Consider the following 17995-nt stretch of genomic DNA (forward strand, 5'->3'; position numbering starts at 1 on the left):
GACAAAGCCCTTCCAGCAGGCAGAAATTCCCATTCTTGGCCAGATTCAAACTTCACAGCATGTGTCCTGCTCTTATAGGAGTCTCCTAGAAATGGAGTCATTCAAGCCTTGAGGTCCCTTGCTTTCTACCAATGCACTATCATGAAGCTGATGGCCAAGGAACACCTCCACCCCCACCTTCAGGGAGAGTAGTGCTCAGGGTCCCTGGGCTAGTGTGTGCTGGAAGTGATAACTCTTTATGGATAAAAATCACATGTTCCCCTTTCTGCTCTTTTCCATGTAGCCCAGGGCCATGAAGTTCACACTTGGTGCAGGGCATGGTCACTCAGCACTCCTCATCCCTGCTGCTGCTGCTGTTAATAACAGCAATAATAAAAAGTGCTACCACTTACCCCATACCTTTTTTGCATACCAGGTGCTAGGCTAGGTGCCTTACATGTATTAACTTGTTTAATCCTCACAATGACCCTATGAAATGGATACAAGTATGACCCAATTTACAGCTGATCTGCAAGACTGGGAGGGACGAAGGACCAGAGGGGACAATGCAAGGGAAGACTCTGGCCTGTGGTCCCCAGAGTTGGATGTTCTCCATGCCCATGACCCACAGCTGATCAGGTGTCTGGAGCCTGGGACCCCATTTAAAGTGAGATTTCACACCATCACATCTCTGCCCGGTGTGCCAAGATCTGGCACCTGCTATAATAGTGTAATGATGTGCAATATATAATTAATATAGTCTCAGGGATGCTGTGACAATATGAATATAATCATCTTGTATGTGCCCAGGCTCAGTGGCCTGAGGCTGAATGAGGTGAGGCACCTGGAGGTCAGTTTGGTTTAGCAGATATTGTTTGTTAAAGGATTCCCCTGTGCCAGGTCTAAGGCCTAAAATGAGTAAGACACCTGCATACACTCCAGTGGTCGGGAATGACTCACAAAGTATGGTGGAGACATATAGGCTTTCATGTCATTTATTTCACGTATTTATACAACAGATATTTATTTTGCTCCTACTGAGTGCAGAGTATGGGGACAGGCCTTGGAGAGACACAATAATAATGCAAAAAGCCCACCTTAAGTGCCCCCTTCTATCACCCACTGTCTCAATATAATTGTGAGTGGTCTAAAGGAGTGTCTAAAAGCAAGGGCAGGGGTTGGGGGGAGGAGAGAAAAGTGTTGTTTTGATCAGTCATGTACTATTAACAATTATAACAACGAAATCCAGGAAAACAGTAAAACTTAGAACCTCTAGGGAACAAGAAAAATATTAAGTATAAATTTACAAAGACACCTATCAGAACGGCTAAAATGAAAGTGTCTGACAAGATCAAATGTTGATGGAAATATAGAGCAACTGAAACTCTCAAACTTTAGGGGTAATGTAAGTTAGTAAAACCCTGTTGGAAAATAGGCAGTATCTACTAAAGCTGAACACATGCATAACCTATGACCCAGCAATCCCACTCCTGGGAGCTCATGTCTACCAAGATATGTGCAAGAATATTTCTAACTGCACTGTTCAAAATAGCCCCAAACTGGAATCAACCCAAAGATATATATATCTCCATTCTATCCACAGTAGAATGGAGATATATATATATATAAATATAAGTTGGGGTAAAGTCATACAATAGAATACTAGTGCACAACAATGAATACGAATGAAAATATTGCTACACTCAATGTGGATATATTGCACAGACATGATGTTGAGAAAAAGAAGTCAGTACAGGGCCTCACTGGTGGCGCAGTGGTTTAGAGTCCGCCTGCTGATGCAGAGGACATGGGTTCGTGCCCCGGTCCAGGAAGATCCCACATGCCGCAGAGCGGCTGGGCCCGTGAGCCATGGCCGCTGAGCCTGCGCGTCCGGAGCCTGTGCTCCGCAACGGGAGAGGCCACAACAGTGAGAGGCCCGCGTACGGCAAAAAAAAAAAAAAAAAAAAGTCAGTACACACACAAAAGTGTTGACTGGGTGATTCTATTCATACAAAAAGTACAGAAATAAGCAAAATTGATCTATGGCATTGAAAGTCGGCATGGTTACCTTTGATTTGGGTGTTGGTTTCATGAGTACATTCAGTTTGTGTACAGAATCGCTTTAGAGATATGGAGATAAACCAAGGTCACCCAAATGAGAACAAACATAGGCTGTTCATTCTGAGCTTGTAAGAGCAGCCACTGTCACTTGCATTTGGCCAGGAGGATATCAAAGGCAGGCAGGGACTGGGAAAACACTGTGGTGAATAAAAGAAAGGGAAGGCTTCACATGTGCTGTGATTGGAGGTTGTTTGCCTGGGACACTGGAGTCTGGCTAGCTAGAAGAGGGGCACCTTATGTCATATATGGTCTGGCCACTGTCCTTTTGTATATTCAGTCTCTCAGAGGGAAGGATATGGGCTCTGCGAGGGGTCTCCACTGCCGGAATGGGATGGGAGTGGGCACATACATGCTTCATCCAGCTCCCTATCCCTCCCTGGGGTCAGTGGTGCTGCCTGTAAGGATAAGGCCAACAGCTAGAGGGCTCTGCTGCAAGTCATGGCTTAGCTACTGCACCCACTAAAGTTTTTTTAAGGCCTGGCTTAAAGCCCAGCTCCTTTTGGAAGCTTTTTTGAATAGATCCCTCTCACTTATTAGCCTTCCTAAATTCTCATGGCTTACCTCAAATTCTTCAGAGTAAATTCTCACCTTCCTGCCTGCATTTAAAAAACTTACACTGGGGGCTTCCCTGGTGGCGCAGTGGTTAAGAATCCACCTGCCAATGCAGGGGACATGGGTTCGAGCCCTAGTCCGGGAAGATCCCACATGCTGGGGAGCAACTAAGCCCATGTGCCACAACTACTGAGCCTGTGCTCTAGAGCCCACAAGCCACAACTATAGAAGCCCACACGCCACAGCTACTGAAGCCCGTGCGCCGAGCCCGTGCTCCGCAATAAGAGAAGCCACTGCAATGAGAAGCCCACGCACTGCAACAAAGAGTAGTCCCCACTCGCCGCCAACTAGAGAAAGGCTGAGTGCAGCAATGAAGACTCAACACAGCCAAAAATAATTTAAAAAACCCCACACAAACAACTTACACTGAATATCTTCCTTCTACTTACTCAATGGTGTTTCTATAAAAACAGCAATAAAAGAAAAATACCCCCTCAACCCCACGCTTTTTATTGAAGTAAAATATACATGCTGAAAAGGGTACTTCAAAGACAGAAGGGACCTGGGGGGACGGGGTAGGCAGCAGCCAGAAAGGTGGAGGTGGGGATAAAAAATGGGAACGGTGAGAAAGATGAAGAAGGGAAGTAGCCCTGGGTTCTAGTCCTGGGTCCACAGCCAGCTCCTGGCGTCCCTTTCCTTCCTGGACCCATAAACCATGAGGCTGGACCAGGTGATGTCAAATCCTTCCTCCTCCAGAGCTCAGTCCCATCAGCCCTTGAGTGTTCTTGGCATGGACTGGCTGTACCAGCTTCCTCCCCTCCTCTGTCCTTCCCCATCCCCAAGTGCCACTGCCATACTGTCTGAATCGCTGATTTCCTAGCAGTCAGATGCTGTCTCCTATTTGATCAGTTTGCTTGTATTTAACATAAGAAGAAAGAAAAATCCTTTCATTATCACATGCAGTTGGAAATCAGCTTCTTGCAGGAGGTCTGTCCAAAGGAATTGGGAAAGAGAGAAACCGTGGTAACTGCTGAAAGAATTGCTTTTTTCACTACTTGCTATCAGGACGATGTCCTTAGAATTGTGAGCCCATGGACTCACGTTTCCAGTAATTCTGCTATTATTACTTCTAGAACTTAAGATCCTTTAACATTTCTTTTATTCAGCCCACAGTTCTGAGGATCTACCCTGGCCAGATATCTGCTTGAAGTGAGGCTCCTGCAGTGAATGTAAATAGAACTTTCATCCTGGGCAGCTAGTTCAGGACCCCTCCCCGCTTTTCCTCCCACCTTCACTTTCAGGAGTCTCTACTCAGAGACAAGCTCCTCAGTTCTCCACATGTGGCTGGCTGTCACCTTCTGGCCTGGCTCAGTGGACTCCTTCCTTCCAGGAGTCCCAGTCCAGGGGGTCAGTCTCCCTTCAGAATTTTCACCTTCCTTATAATCTAGTCTCTTTAAATCATCTTTTAATTACACAGGTAATACACGAATATCTGCTTGCTGTAAAAAGTTAAAATTCCACCAGGAGTTCCCTGGTGGTCAAGTGGTTAGGATCCCAGGCTTTCACTGCCACGGCCTGGATTCAGTCCCTGGTTAGGGAACTGAGATCCCAAAAGCTGCACAGCGAGGCCAAAAAAATAAATTTTAAAAAAGAATAAATAAAATACCACAACTAGAGATTATCATACTAAGTGAAGTAAATCAGGAGAAGAACAAATACCATATGATATCACTTATATGTTGAATCTAAAATAGGGCACAAATGAACCTATATATGAAACAGACTCAAGAGAATAGACTTGTCCTCCAAGGGGGAGGGCAGGTGGCAGAGGGGTGGACTGCGAGTTTGGGGTTAGTAGATGCAAACTATTACATATAGAATGGATAAACAACAACGTCCTACTGTATAGCACAGGGAACTATATTCAATATCCTGGGATAAACCATAATGGAAAAGAATATAAAAAAGAATGTATGTATAACTGAGTCACTTTGCTGTACAGCAGAAATTAACACAACATTGTAAATCAAGTATATTTCAATAAAAAAGTGAAATTAAAAAAAAAATTTCAAACTATACAGAGTTATATAGTCCAGAGTGTCTCCAACTTCAGTAGAGATACAAATCCTCTTGGGGATCTTGTTAAAAGCAGGTGCTGACTCATTGAGTCACTGCATTAAAAATTTTTTTTTTTTGCGGTACGCGGGCCTCTCACTGTTGTGGCCTCTCCCGTTGAGGAGCACAGGCTCCGGACGCGCAGGCTCAGTGGCCATGGCTCACGGGCCTAGCCGCTCCGCAGCATGTGGGATCTTCCCGGACCAGGGCATGAACCCGTGTCCCCTGCATCGGCAGGCGGACTCTCAACCACGGCGCCACCAGGGAAGCCCTAGTCACTGCATTTTTAAGGAGACTTTTTTGACTAAAGAGAAAGAGCAACAATTGATAATGTCCTTTAATCCCTTGCAATCCTGTTTCCTTTTTAGGGGGGTTGATAGACATCATTCCTTGCCTCTATGTACTTTTGTGCCATTTGATAGCCCTGACTTAATCCCATCCTTGGCCTGGGGCTGGGGATGCTCTCTGAGGTCCATTTCATAGCAGTGGGGTGCAGGGCCTTCTCTACAGCCCCCTGTATTGCTCCACAAACTATTGTTGCCAAGCTTAATGGGTCTTTGTTGAATTGAATTTAGTTCATGCAACAATCCAAACAACTTGGTCATTGTTTCAGTTGGTTGAGGACCCTCTGGCTCTGGATTTTTCCCCAACATGTGCAGGATGAGGACCCAATCACTAATGAAATGGAGAACAGGGCAAAGCCAGAGCCCCACACAATTCTACTCAAGACCATCGGTCAACTGATCTCATCAGTTGACCTCATCATTAACTGATTAATCAGCATTCTACTTTCCCTGCAGTCATCCAACAGTTAAGAGTATATATAACACAGCCCCTATGGAGGTGATCCATTAACTAATGCTGCATGAAAAATTATTCCAAAACTTAATAGCTTAAAACAACACATTTATTATCTCAGTTTCTGTGGGTTAAGATTTCAGGTGCAGGTTTGCTGCATCCTCTGGCTCAGGGTCTCTCACAAGGCTGCAATCAAGGTGTTGGCCAGGGCTGCAGTTTGGGGAGGATTCACTTCCAAGCTCACTCACATGGTTCTTGCAGGATTTAGTTCCTCACTTTTTTTTTTCTTTTAATTTATTTGGCTTTGCCAGGTCTTAGTTGCAGCACGTGGGATCTTCATTGCCGCCTGCGGGATCTTTAGTGCAGCATGCGGGCTCTTCGTTGTGGCATGTGGGATCTAGTTCCCTGACCAGGGATTGAGCCTGGGCCCCCTGCATTGGGAGTGCAGAGTCTTAACCACTGCACAACCAGGGAAGTCTCAGTTCCTCATTGAATTGTTGCTCTGCGGGCTGCACTTCCTTGTTGGCTGTTGGCCAGAGGCTGCCTTCAGTCCCTTGCCACATGGGTTGCTTCACAGGGCAGCACACAACATGGTAGCTTCTTTCATTAGAAAAAGCAAGAAAAAATTTAAATCTCTAAAAATTGAATCAAAATGGAAAAAAATGGACTCAATTCTCTATTGAGTTGTTGGCTGAACTACACAGAAAGAAATTATTTCAAATGACTTTAAAGCACAATTTGATTTTTCATCCCTAGTGCAATGTATCCTAAGGACAAAAAGAACCACAGAAAAATTTTAAACAGTGTTTAATAATCACATCATTGGTAATACTGATATTTTTATTCTGAAACTATTATCTATATATTTAACGATAAAGCAAATAAGTAGTGAATGTTGTGAAGTCCTTAGATTTTCAGGTTAAGATAAAAGAAGCTAAGTAAAAACTCTGTAACCTTAAAAATGAATGGAAATTAGTGTAAATCCATGATACATTTTTCTCTTAAAAACTTTATTTTCTGGGCTTCCCTGGTGGTGCAATTGTTAAGAATCCACCTGCCAATGCAGGGGACACGGGTTCGAGCCCCGCTCTGGGAAGATCCCATATGCCGTGGAGCAACTAAGCCCGTGTGCCACAACTACTGAGCCTGCGCTCTAGAGCCCGCGAGCCACAACTCCTGAAGCCCGCGCACCTAGAGCCTGTGCTCTGCAACAAGAGAAGCCACCGCACTGAGAAGCCCGTGCACTGTGACGAAGAGTAGACCCCGCTTGCCACAACTAGAGAAAGCCTGCGTGCAGCAACGAAGACCCAACGGAGTCAAAAATAAATAAATAAATTTAAAAAAGATAAAAGACACTATACACAGTAAAGAAAGAAAAGGTACACACACTTCAAGTGTTTTGTTTTTTTTTTTTGCGGTACGCGGGCCTCTCACTGTTGTGGCCTCTCCCGTTGTGGGGCACAGGCTCCGGACGCGCAGGCTCAGTGGCCATGGCTCACGGGCCTAGCCGCTCCGCGGCATGTGGGATCTTCCCGGACCGGGGCACGAACCTGTATCCCCTGCATCAGGCAGGCAGACTCTCAACCACTGCGTCACCAGGGAAGCCCTCAAGTGTTGTCTTGATGTTGGGATCCGTCTTGGCAGTCTCAGGTGATGATGATTCTTGATTCTTCAGGATGATCTATTGCAGCTCACAGACCTGGATGGAAGTTTCCTCAGGTCAAGGAGAACCGTTTTTTTTTGTTGTTGTTGCTGGGGGAGGCAGAAACGTAGGCAATGCTGGGCACTGAGATTTAGAAGAGTAGCTATACGTTTTCTTGGTTTTTGTAGGATCCCTCTGGGGTGGCTTCCTGCAGGAGACGGAATTTCCAGAGTTAGGAAATAGGGTTTCCAGAGTTAATCCTACGGTTCCTGCGCACGGGCTTTCTCTAGTTGCGCTGAGAGGGGGCTACTCTTCGTTGCAGTGTGCAGGCTTCTCAGTGCGGTGGCTTCTCTTGTTGTGGAGCATGGGCTCTAGGTGTGTGGGCTTCACTAGTTGTGGCTCGCGGGCTCTAGAGCGCAGGCTCAGTAGTTGTGGCGCACAGGCTGAGTTGCTCCACGACATGTGGCATCTTCCTGGACCAGGCATCGAACCTGTGTGCCCTGCATTGGCAGGTGGATTCCTAACCACTGTGCCACCAGGGAAGTCCCAGGCAGCTAGTCTTGAGTGAGCATGGCAATTCTATTCAATAAGCAAGAGAGCAGCTTATATTTCTTGTTCAGCCTGCTACTAGCAGTCATTACAGGAAAGATGAAGAACATAGGGGCATTACAGTCTCTCAGGGGAGGCACTTATGAAATAATTTGCTAGCAAGATAAACCCACAATCCCGTTCAACTTGATAGAATGAGGGAGTGCCTTGCGGGTACAGAGCCATGGGTCATTCCAGGCATGGGCAGCCTATGGGAGAAGAGACGCTTGGATGGACCTTTGGTCAGTATCTCAGGGCTGGAGGTGACCATGTTCTCACCCCCAAAAAGAAGGTGATAAAATGATTTAAAAAACAAAAAACAAATCAGACCAAATCCCCAACAACCCAGGCCCTGAGGCGGCCACCAAATCCTTCTATGTCCTCCACTGCACCACAAAGAAAGAGGATCCAGACTCTCCTTCCAAGAGCCAACCCTACTTCCTGGCTCCCACACCCCCCTCCTTCACTACAGGAGGGTGGCAAAGGATTTATAACCCACCTCTTTCTTCCAGTTGCCATGGAGACCAACCCCAGTCCTTTCATTAGTTCTCGTACTGGGAACATCTCTCTCTAACGCAGGAGGAATGAAGGGGGCTTAGCCTAAACACGCCAGCGGCAGTGCTGGGGAAGGGGGTGGCGGTCAAACAGAGCGCGGAGGACTGGTGGCCTTGACGGCCGCAGTGGAATCAGGTCGAGGGACAAAGGCTAAATTCAGCCGCGGTTCAAGCCCTTCTGTTTGCCAACGACTGGCGACCAGACCCTGCGGCACACCGCTGGGCTGGAGAAGGGCGCAAGCCGGGAGATGACGAGACGCAGCAGCACGGCGGGGCTCGGGGACGCGAGGCGGCTCCCGGGAGAGTTCTGGGGCCTGGAGCGCCTACCTGTGCACCCCGGTGGAAGGGGGCGCAGACCCCTCCACCAACGCGTCTATTGGGCGGCGCCGCCATCACTCTGTGCTCAGCAACACCGCCTTCTCCTTTGCCCAGCCCGGATCCCCTCCCTTGCCGTCCTCCGCCCCGCCCCGAGTCTTTCATTGGGCGGAGGCGCGGTCGATCCGCCTCGAATTAGGCAGCCGATTGGACAAGAGGCCTTCGGGCCGCCCCCAGCTTGTTTGGATTGGCTTGCTGCGTGTTGGCGCAACGGAAGAGGCGGCCTGCCGAGGGTGTTCTTCTGCTCTGGCTGGATTGCCGCGGAGGAGGCGACGAGGGTACTGGCGTTGGGGGCTGGCTCGGTGGGCAGCTGTTCCTCCTGCGGATGGGAGCGGGCCGGCTCGGCGCGCCCATGGAGCGCCACTGGGGGGTCGCCGCCACCTCCGCCTCGTCGGTCCGGGAGCCGGCGCCCGGCGGCCCCGATGGGCGGCGGCGGGAGCCACTGCGGCGCCGGGCGAACAGCGCGTCGGTTCCCGCCGTCGGGGCCTCGGCTTCGGCGGAGGGCGTAAGGCGGGACCGGCCCGGCTCTTACAGCGGCGCTACGTCGGCCTCCCGTCAGCGCGTCGAAAGCCTCAGGAAGAAGCGGCCGCGTAAGTGCCCGGCGGGGCGCCCTCGCGTTTCGCCCTGCCCCCTTCCGGCCCGGTCGCCGTTTTTCCCGCGCGGAGACAGTGCCCCCGCTCGGTGGTTCCAGGTTGCTGCTGGGCTGACATCTGGCTGGAGGCCTCGGGTCCCCCAACGCCGGAGGCTGCGTGTTCGGCCCCGTCCGGCCTCGCGCGTCTGCTTCTCGGTTGTCCGAGTGTAGCGTCCGTACCCAGGACCTTTTCTCCCTCCCGGTTCTTAGTTCCTTGTGCGTTCTTCGGCCGAGAATCGCATTATTTTTTTCCTCGGGAAGACTTCTTTTGACCCATTTTCACCACCTCCCCTCCCCCCTCAAGTCGTTTGAATCCCCAGTGTCTGTCTTCCGTGGATTTCCAGAGAGCAAGACGTTGCATCCTTTTTACCTGGAGATTTTGGGCTCAAGGAAAATGGTTGAGTTGCTGCAAGCCTAAAACTGGATTCCGTGTTGTGTATACTAAGCTTTGTCTGCTTTTCTTCCCATGCGAATTGGGGTCTAGTCTCACCCAGATTATCGCCTCTATTTTCTTTCCATCTCTTTGCTGATACTCACGATTCAGTACTGTAGCACTCTGGGCATTAAGCCTTTCTCTTTTGAGGGAAAACGACTTCTCGCCTTGGCGGTTGCACATGCTCTTCCCAGAGAATCGGTTTTATTATCAGGTTTTATTTTCTGCATTGTGATCTAGTCCAGATATTTTCTTCTCTTTACAGGTCTTCAGTTTGGGTCCTCCTTCAAACAGCCATTGCAACTCTTGAAAGTATCCACTGTCTTGATACTCTAATATGAGTTTTACGATATAATAACATTTTACATGTGGCTATATATATTTTTTCTTGTCGTTGCCAGATTCCTATTTCAGGAAATCAGCTTGTTTTAAATGTAGATTATGAGAGTGAGAAAGTGGCAGGATGAGTGTGAGGTCGTTTTTTAAAAAATGATTATTTTTTACTTTATTTTTTTATACAGCAGGTCCTTATTGGTCATCAGTTTTATACACATCAGTGTATACATGTCAATCCCAATCGCCCAATTCATCACAACCCCCACCCCTACCCCCCCGGGTGTGAGGTCTTTATTGGATAGTCTACCTCAGCCCAACAACCCAGTTGCTTTACTTTTATATGATTTGGATGATTAAATACACCCCTATTTTGCTGTGAAAAGTTTGAGAGTTTTAATTCTTTTGTCTTTTCCTATGTTCTTGAAAGAGAATTGGAAAAGAGATGATCTGCTCTCAACCTATACCGTTTTTAGAGCCTGGTTCCTGTTTTGAGAAGCACCTGATTTTTAAGCAATGCAAAACATTAGTTCCTTCGTGGTTTTGTACTGCCTCATTAGAGATGGATGTAAATTCCAGAGATTCAGCAAAAAGAATCACAGCCATGTAGCCAGCTCTTTGTGACCACTGGCCATGAAGATTCTAAGTATTGTAATTTTGGTGTTTGCCACCAGTCAGGCACTCTTAAAAATTTTTTTTCATGTACTCTTCTAAGAGCTTTAATAAACTCATTAGTCCTTATAAAAGTCATGAAAAGCTATCTCTTAGATAATGAGAACTAGAGAAATAAATAAGGTATTGTTTTCTTTCCATTTGTTCTTTCTGTACTGTCCAGGGGTATACCTGTTGGAGAGGCAGTGTATTGATTGTGTATTGACCAAAGAATATACTTTGGTCTTAACTTTGAGGGAATTCAATAAAGATTTAATCTTTGTATTTTTTATTAGGAGAGTTGGGTTGGTGCCACCTTTCTTTTGTTAGAAAACCTCATTCTGATATTACACTACTTATCTTAAGGTAGGAGACTAGTTGTCATCGGAAACTAGAAGGAGCTGTTCAGTTTATCTTAGGAATTGTGGGCCCTGATAATAGTCATGTTCTGCCACACATGTTCCCTAGAGCAGTGTGATTCCCAAACCTGTCCCCACCTCAGACTTAACACATCATAGTCATTAGGGATGAGGCTAGGCATGTGTGTCTAAGAAGTTCTTCGAAAGTTTTAGATTAGCTGGAGTACGTCTCATAGGTCTGAGAGAAATACCAAATAAAGATTGGTTTAAAATGATGGTAACGATGATGCTTGCGTGTTCATGTTAGACACTGTGCCAAATACTTTATAAACATTTAAGTCTTGCAGTTATCCTCTGAGGTGGGTGTTTGTTATACCCAGCTTCCAGATTAGGCAACAGGCTTAGGGAAATATTCTCTTTCTCCAAGGGCATGTAGTGAGTTAGTAATGGAACTGTGTTTTGATTCTAGGTGTCTGACTTCAGACCCGGTGTTTCTTGACTTTCCACATCTTGGAAGGTACATGTGATGTAGTTCAGAGTAGTGGTTCTCACGTGGAATCACTCTTCTGAGTGATTAAAAAAAAAAACCCTCAGATCTGCAGAGGGGTCTAAAAACGTGTTTTAATTTTTAAAATTTTATTGAGGTATTATTACATACAGTAAAATGTACAGTTTTTACAAACGTAACAAGAGAACATTACATGCATGTAACATGTAACAAGAGAACATACATTTTAATCTAGGGCCCCAGATGTACAGGAGGTGTGGGAACTCTGGGATCACAGTGCTTCATGGCAGTGCCAGGGGATGAGCTGGATCTTTGAAGGTGACTCCCAAGCATATTTTAGTGCTCCAGGGAAAGCTTGGGGACATGCTGATTTTGGACTCATGCCAATCATGGAATTTCCTTAACCTCCATTAGTCTAGAAAATAAAGCTTTTGTTTGTAGCTTGATAATACTAATCTAGAAAATAGTTAGCTTTTCCTTGGTATTTGGGGCAGCATCAGTGTTGCCAGAATGGAACTGGTGCTGGGAGGTTGCCTTTTATCAGGTGCAGTGTTTCATCTTCAGTTAGGGAATTAGGAAGGACCGCCCACTGGGAGCTCAAGAAAAAAGTTAGATTTCTATTGCTTTGTAGCCCATTTTTGAGGGACAGAATAGGAGAGGGTGCTTTTAACCTATTGTTTTATCAACTTTAAACCTAAATGAAATAAAAGTAAACACCGCTCCTCTTCTTTGATGAATAATGAATATAAAGCATTAAGCATAACCTAAAAATAATATTATGCAGCTTGTAAAATTAAGTATGTTATTTTAGGGGCTCATGTATGAATTGTGCATTTAGATAGTATGACTGTTGAGTGTTGGCATCACTGCCTTCTGTATATCTGAGGAGACCATTAGCAAGGGGGATGTATGGTATTAAAAATATTTTGCTTAAACACATGTTAAAAAGAGAGATAAGGACCAAGATAATAGCCTGTAGGTTGTTTGAGAATACCTTATCAGGCAGTCATATAGCAGAATAGCTATTTTGTCTGGTTAATTAAAAGAGCAGTGAGGTTCCTTGGGCTTAAATTTATAACCTTGGGAGCGCTTTTCAGGTTCATAATTTGTGGTATCTTTATCTTCAGGCACTGTTCTTTCTCAGTTAATATTCTTTTTCAATTTTTGTCAGCAAGGTGGACTAGGATATGAAAACCCTTTATAATGGCTTAAAGTTTGCTTTCTGAAAGTGAAAGCTATCTTGCAGTTTTTAGTAGCATATTAAGTTTTGTATGTTTATATTTCTTTTCTTAAAAAATAAATTTTATTTATTTATTTATGGCTGTGTTTGGTCTTTGTTGCTGTGCGTGGGCTTTCTCTAGTTGCGGTGAGTGGGGGCTACTCTTTCATTGCGGTGTGTGGGATTCTCACTGTGGTGGCTTCTCTTGTTGCGGAACATGGGCATTAGGCGTGCAGGCTTCAGTAGTTGCAGCACGTGGGCTCAGTAGCTGTAGCACATGGGCTTAGTTGCTCCGTGGCATGTGGGATCTTCCAGGACCAGGGCTCACACCTGTGTCCCCTGCATTGACAGGCGAATCCTTAACCACTGCGCCACCAGGGAAGCCCTCTTTATATTTCTTGGATGTAAAATTTATTATTGAGTCTGCTGGTTTTATAGTAGGTAGTATTTTATAAGTATCTGGTCCCTGAGTTAAACTATTTTGGGAATATTTATTGAGGTCCGTCTTTTAAAAAGTATTTATTTATTTATTTGGCTGCACTGGGTCTTTCTTAGTTGCAGCACGCGGGATCTTTGGTGTCACGTGCGAGCAGGATCTTTTTAGTTGGGGCATGCGGACTTTTTAGTTGTGGCACATGGGTTCTAGTTCCCTGACCAGGGATTGAGCCCGGACCCTCTGCACTGGGAGCTCAGAGTCTTAACCACTGGACCACCAGGGAAGTCCCGAGGTCTGTCTTTTAATATGAGGCCAAAGATCGCTGCCTAGACCAGTCTAGGGATTTGAGTTTGCAGTATTTTAACCACATGTGGTCTGGTGTAAAGATATAATTCATAATGTTGGAAAATTGAGTACACTTTTATAAACCATATATTTCTCATTGGAAAGCATTTCAGTTGTTGAGACCTATTATGAGACAGTGTGCTATTGATGATTTTACATAAATCTGTGAGGGAAAGTTTAAATTCTTTCTAGAAATGTGTCCTAAGTCAAGTGTACATTGTCTAGGCGGAGTACCTTAGAGGAAATATATCAGGAAATATGCTGAAGGCTGAAAACAGACTAAAATATCTGTGAAAATTAATGGAAAGACTCACTAATCACAAGTGATAAAATAGGCCTTCTATTAGTGAGATAGGAATGTGAGGGCATAGCAAAAGTTCCTTGACTTTCCATGACTTTTCCTGCCAGAAACACATAGTGGTTTTTTTTTTTTTTTTTTAATTTATTTATTTTTGGCTGCATTGGGTCTTTGTTGCTGTGCGCAGGCTTTCTCTAGTTGCGGCGAGTGGGGGCTACTCTTCGTTGTGGTGCACGGGCTTCTCATTGGGTGGTTTCTTTTGTTGCTAAGCACAGGCTTCAGTAGTTGTGGCACGCGGGGTAAGAGCGCAGGCTCAGTAGTTTTGGTGCACAGGCTTAGTTGCTCCGCGGCATGTGGGATCTTCCCGGACCAGGGTTCGAACCTGTGTCCCCTCTATTGGCGGGCGGATTCTTAACACTGCGCCACCAGGGAAGTGCCACACATAGTATTTTGAATAAGAATTGGAAGGCTTATTCTAGTAGTCATCATGTCATAGTATACGGGGCAGTCTGTCAGTTATTGATAGGAATCTAAACCCCCTTTGATAGGCTGAATGTTTAGAAATAACAGAATTGTATGGCCTGAGATATTATCAGAGAGCATGCATCTAATGGACTGCCCATGTCTTTCATTGTCTCTCAGATCTTGGATATGTAAATGTTTGATTAACGAAAAGATCCAGAAGCTACTAAAGGATATAATAAGGCTTATTTACTCTTTCAGCCTTAGGCTCCTTATTTTTCCTTATATATTGTTGGTCCTCTTTATTTAAGGTTAAATTTTATTAAACTACTTTTACTTAAAAAAAATTTAACCCAAGAATATGTGTTTTGTGCTGTTAAGTTTGTATAGATACTGGTTAAAAGATACTTTTATTTTTATTTATTTTATTTTATTTTTTTTGCGGTACGCGGGCCTCTCACTGTTGTGGCCTCTCCTGTTGCAGAGCACAGGCTCTGGACGCGCAGGCTCAGCAGCCATGGCTCACGGGCCCAGCCGCTCCACGGCATGTTGGATCTTCCTGGACCGGGGCACGAACCCGTGTCCCCTGCATCAGCAGGCGGACTCTCAACCACTGCGCCACCAGGGAAGCCCAGAAGATACTTTTAAAAGAACTTAGGAAATCTGAGTTTGAGTCCCACTTCTGCCTTTTCTTGACTGTGACCTTGGGCTCTTTTGCACTTAAGTTTCTTTTTCTTTAATTCTTTTTTTTTTTCTTTTTGCGGTATGCGGGCCTCTCACTGTTGTGGCCTCTCCCGTTGCGGAGCACAGGCTCCAGACGTGCAGGCTCAGCGGCCATGGCTCACGGGTCCAGCCGCTCCGCGGCATGTGGGATCTTCCCGGACCAGGGCATGAACCCGTGTCCCCTGCGTTGGCAGGCGGACTCTCAACCACTGCGCCACCAGGGAAGCCCTCTTTCATTCTTTTTTTTTTAAAAAAATTTATTTTTTTATTTGGCTGTGCCAGGTCTTAGTTGCAGCATGAGGGATCTTTTTTTTTTTAGTTGTGGCTTGTGGGATCTTTAGTTGTGGCATGCAAACTCTTAGTTGCGGTATGTGGGATCTAATTCCCTGACCAGGGATCGAACCTGGGCCCCCCGGCATTGGGAATGCGGAGCCTTAGTCCCTGGACCACCAGGGAAGTCCCTGCACTTAAGTTTCTTAATCTGTAAAGTGGGGTGATTACCATGCATGGTTATTGTAAACATTAAATAAACTCATGCAGTAAAGTGCTTGGCTGTTAATAGATGCACATTTAAAACACAATAGCCATAAACTAATGTTTCAACTTTTTAATCTATGGAAAGGGGAGTAAGGCTTAATTTGTTTTAAGCATTACAGTCTTCCATTGGTCTTAGATATGTCCAAAACTTCAGATTCCAATCCTGTTGATTAGATATATTTGTTGGTAGAGTGCTGTGTCTCTTCTTTGCTCTCCACAAGGTTGGCATCATCTTAAAGTTGATGGTTAAAAGAATGGCGCTGTTAGTAGGTAAATAGGAATTGAATCTCCTTACTTCAGTCATATCCAGCACTGTTGATTTCATTAGTGAAGAAACTTTTTATTCTTCCAGTCAGGGCCAGACTTCATGACTCACACCAGGTTGAGTTAGTCCCTCATCACTGGAAATGGAGTTTCTGTTGGTGTTTAAAAAAAAAAAAAAAAAAAAAAAAAATCAGGGCTCTCTTTCTGACTGAGGTGGAATAGCTGTTGGGGAGTCAGCCACAGTGTTCTTTTTAGAATTGCATTGACATTGTTAGTTAGATTAATTTGGGGGAGAATTGACACTTCAATAGTATTTAGTTTTCCTTGCTGGAACATGATATATCTTCCCACTATTATGTCTTTCAGTACACCACTTTAATAGCAATCATGGATATTTAGTATTAGATTTATTTATAAATATTTTACGGTTTTTGTTATGCATGACATATTTTCACGTCATTTTCTTGCTGGATTTTGCTTGTAACATAGGAAAAGCTATTGGTATTTGTATTCTTTTTTGGTGTGTCCAGTTATTAAAAATTTTTTTTTTATTTTGTTGGCTTAATTCTCTTAATTTTTATTTTTTGGAGTGTATTGAGATAATCATGGTTTTTCTCCTTCAGTGAACTAATGTAAGCAAACCTCCTTAATTGGAGTTTTAATTGTGAAAACCATCCTTGCGTTCCAAAGAATCCCTGTTGGCCATGGTGTATTATTTTTCTTGCACAACTGGATTCTGTTGTTTAATAATTTAATATTTTTGCATTTGTTTTGTGAGACACTTCTTTTCTACTTTTGATATGAAGTTAGAATGACTTGGGAATCTTTCTAGATTTTTTTGTGCCCTAGAAGCTCTTAATGGTTTGCCTGGAAACCATTAGGGCCTGGTGCTTTTTTGTTGTTGTTTGGGTGGTAGGTCTTTGACCTCTTTTTAAAAATTTTCAGTGCTTTTGATTTGTGTTTTTTACCTCATTTTGAGCCACTTTTTTATTTTCTAGCTAATCCTCTGTTTAGTGTACATTTTAAATTCACTGTTACAAAGTTGTAAATTGGCTTATTTGTAGTTTCTGGTTGTGTACGTTCATCTTCTTTGATCTTTTTTTTTTTTTGAGAAAAGTTACATCTTTCTTTTTCTTAGATACACTTACCAGAAATTTGTCTGTTTTAATGGCTTTTTCAAAGCTTGATTTTACTGATCAGCTTGTGGCTTTGTTCATGATGATGTTTTTCTAATTTCATTTACATCTTGCTTTCATCTTTAATAACTTCCTTCTGCTTATTTTGTGTCTGCTTTATTTTTCTAGCATTTCAAATTGTATGTGACATTCCCTTTTATTCAGGCTTCCTTCTCTTTGAATACATTTGATAAACATTGAAGGCTAGAAGTTTCCCTTTGAGTCCCACCTTGGATAGACATCCTATTCCTTTTGCTATATAGTGTTCTCATTGTCATTCATTAAAAAATAAATTGTTTTGATCTCATCTTCAGTTTCGGAGTTAATAGAAATGAGTTTGAAGATTTCCAGGTGGATAGACTTATTTCCTTGTGTCTGTTGGATTAATTTCTTATTTTGAGGTATTGTGGAAAGTGAATGTGGTTTGGTTTTGTTCTTTGGAATTTGAGGTTCTGCTGATTTGTAGATTTGTCCGTTTCTCCTTGTTTTTAATATTTTTTGAAGCATATGTCAGGATCATATCAATTATAGTTTTATATGCACATGACATAATTTCTTTTTGTCCTCTTATAATGCTTTTTGTTTGAATTCTTTTCAGTCTGCTAGTATTGTATTTGCTTTCTGTTAACATTTGCTTAATAAAGTGGAGTAACATTGTCCAGGCATTTGTTTTGCTTACCCAAATTCAACTATATAAATGTGGTAAAGCATGGTGACAGTGACTACTTACCGATTTAGTCAGTGAATATATATTGGGTTGGCCAAAAAGTTCGTTCGGGTTTTTGTAAGCTGTTACAGAAACCTGAACGAACTTTTTGGCCAACCCAGTAATTGTGAGCGAGCTTTAGGATGGTAGATCACTGTTTGGAGGGGCACCTCTTATAATGTGAGCCCTTG

At 44.2% G+C, this 17995-nt stretch overlaps 1 protein-coding gene across 1 annotated transcript in view; it reads left to right on the top strand.

Moving 5' to 3' along the window:
* The first annotated feature begins 7663 nt into the window (after positions 1–7663).
* PANK2 (pantothenate kinase 2) overlaps positions 7664–17995 on the top strand; it is a 32840-nt gene continuing 22508 nt past the window's right edge. The window contains 2 exon segments of the mRNA XM_032603802.1: positions 7664–9000; positions 9003–9314. Of these exon segments, the coding sequence (XP_032459693.1) occupies positions 8598–9000; positions 9003–9314 (715 nt within the window). The 5' untranslated portion in view covers positions 7664–8597.

This window comes from Phocoena sinus, chromosome 15 (assembly GCF_008692025.1).
Source record: "Phocoena sinus isolate mPhoSin1 chromosome 15, mPhoSin1.pri, whole genome shotgun sequence".
Classification (NCBI taxonomy): domain Eukaryota; kingdom Metazoa; phylum Chordata; class Mammalia; order Artiodactyla; family Phocoenidae; genus Phocoena; species Phocoena sinus.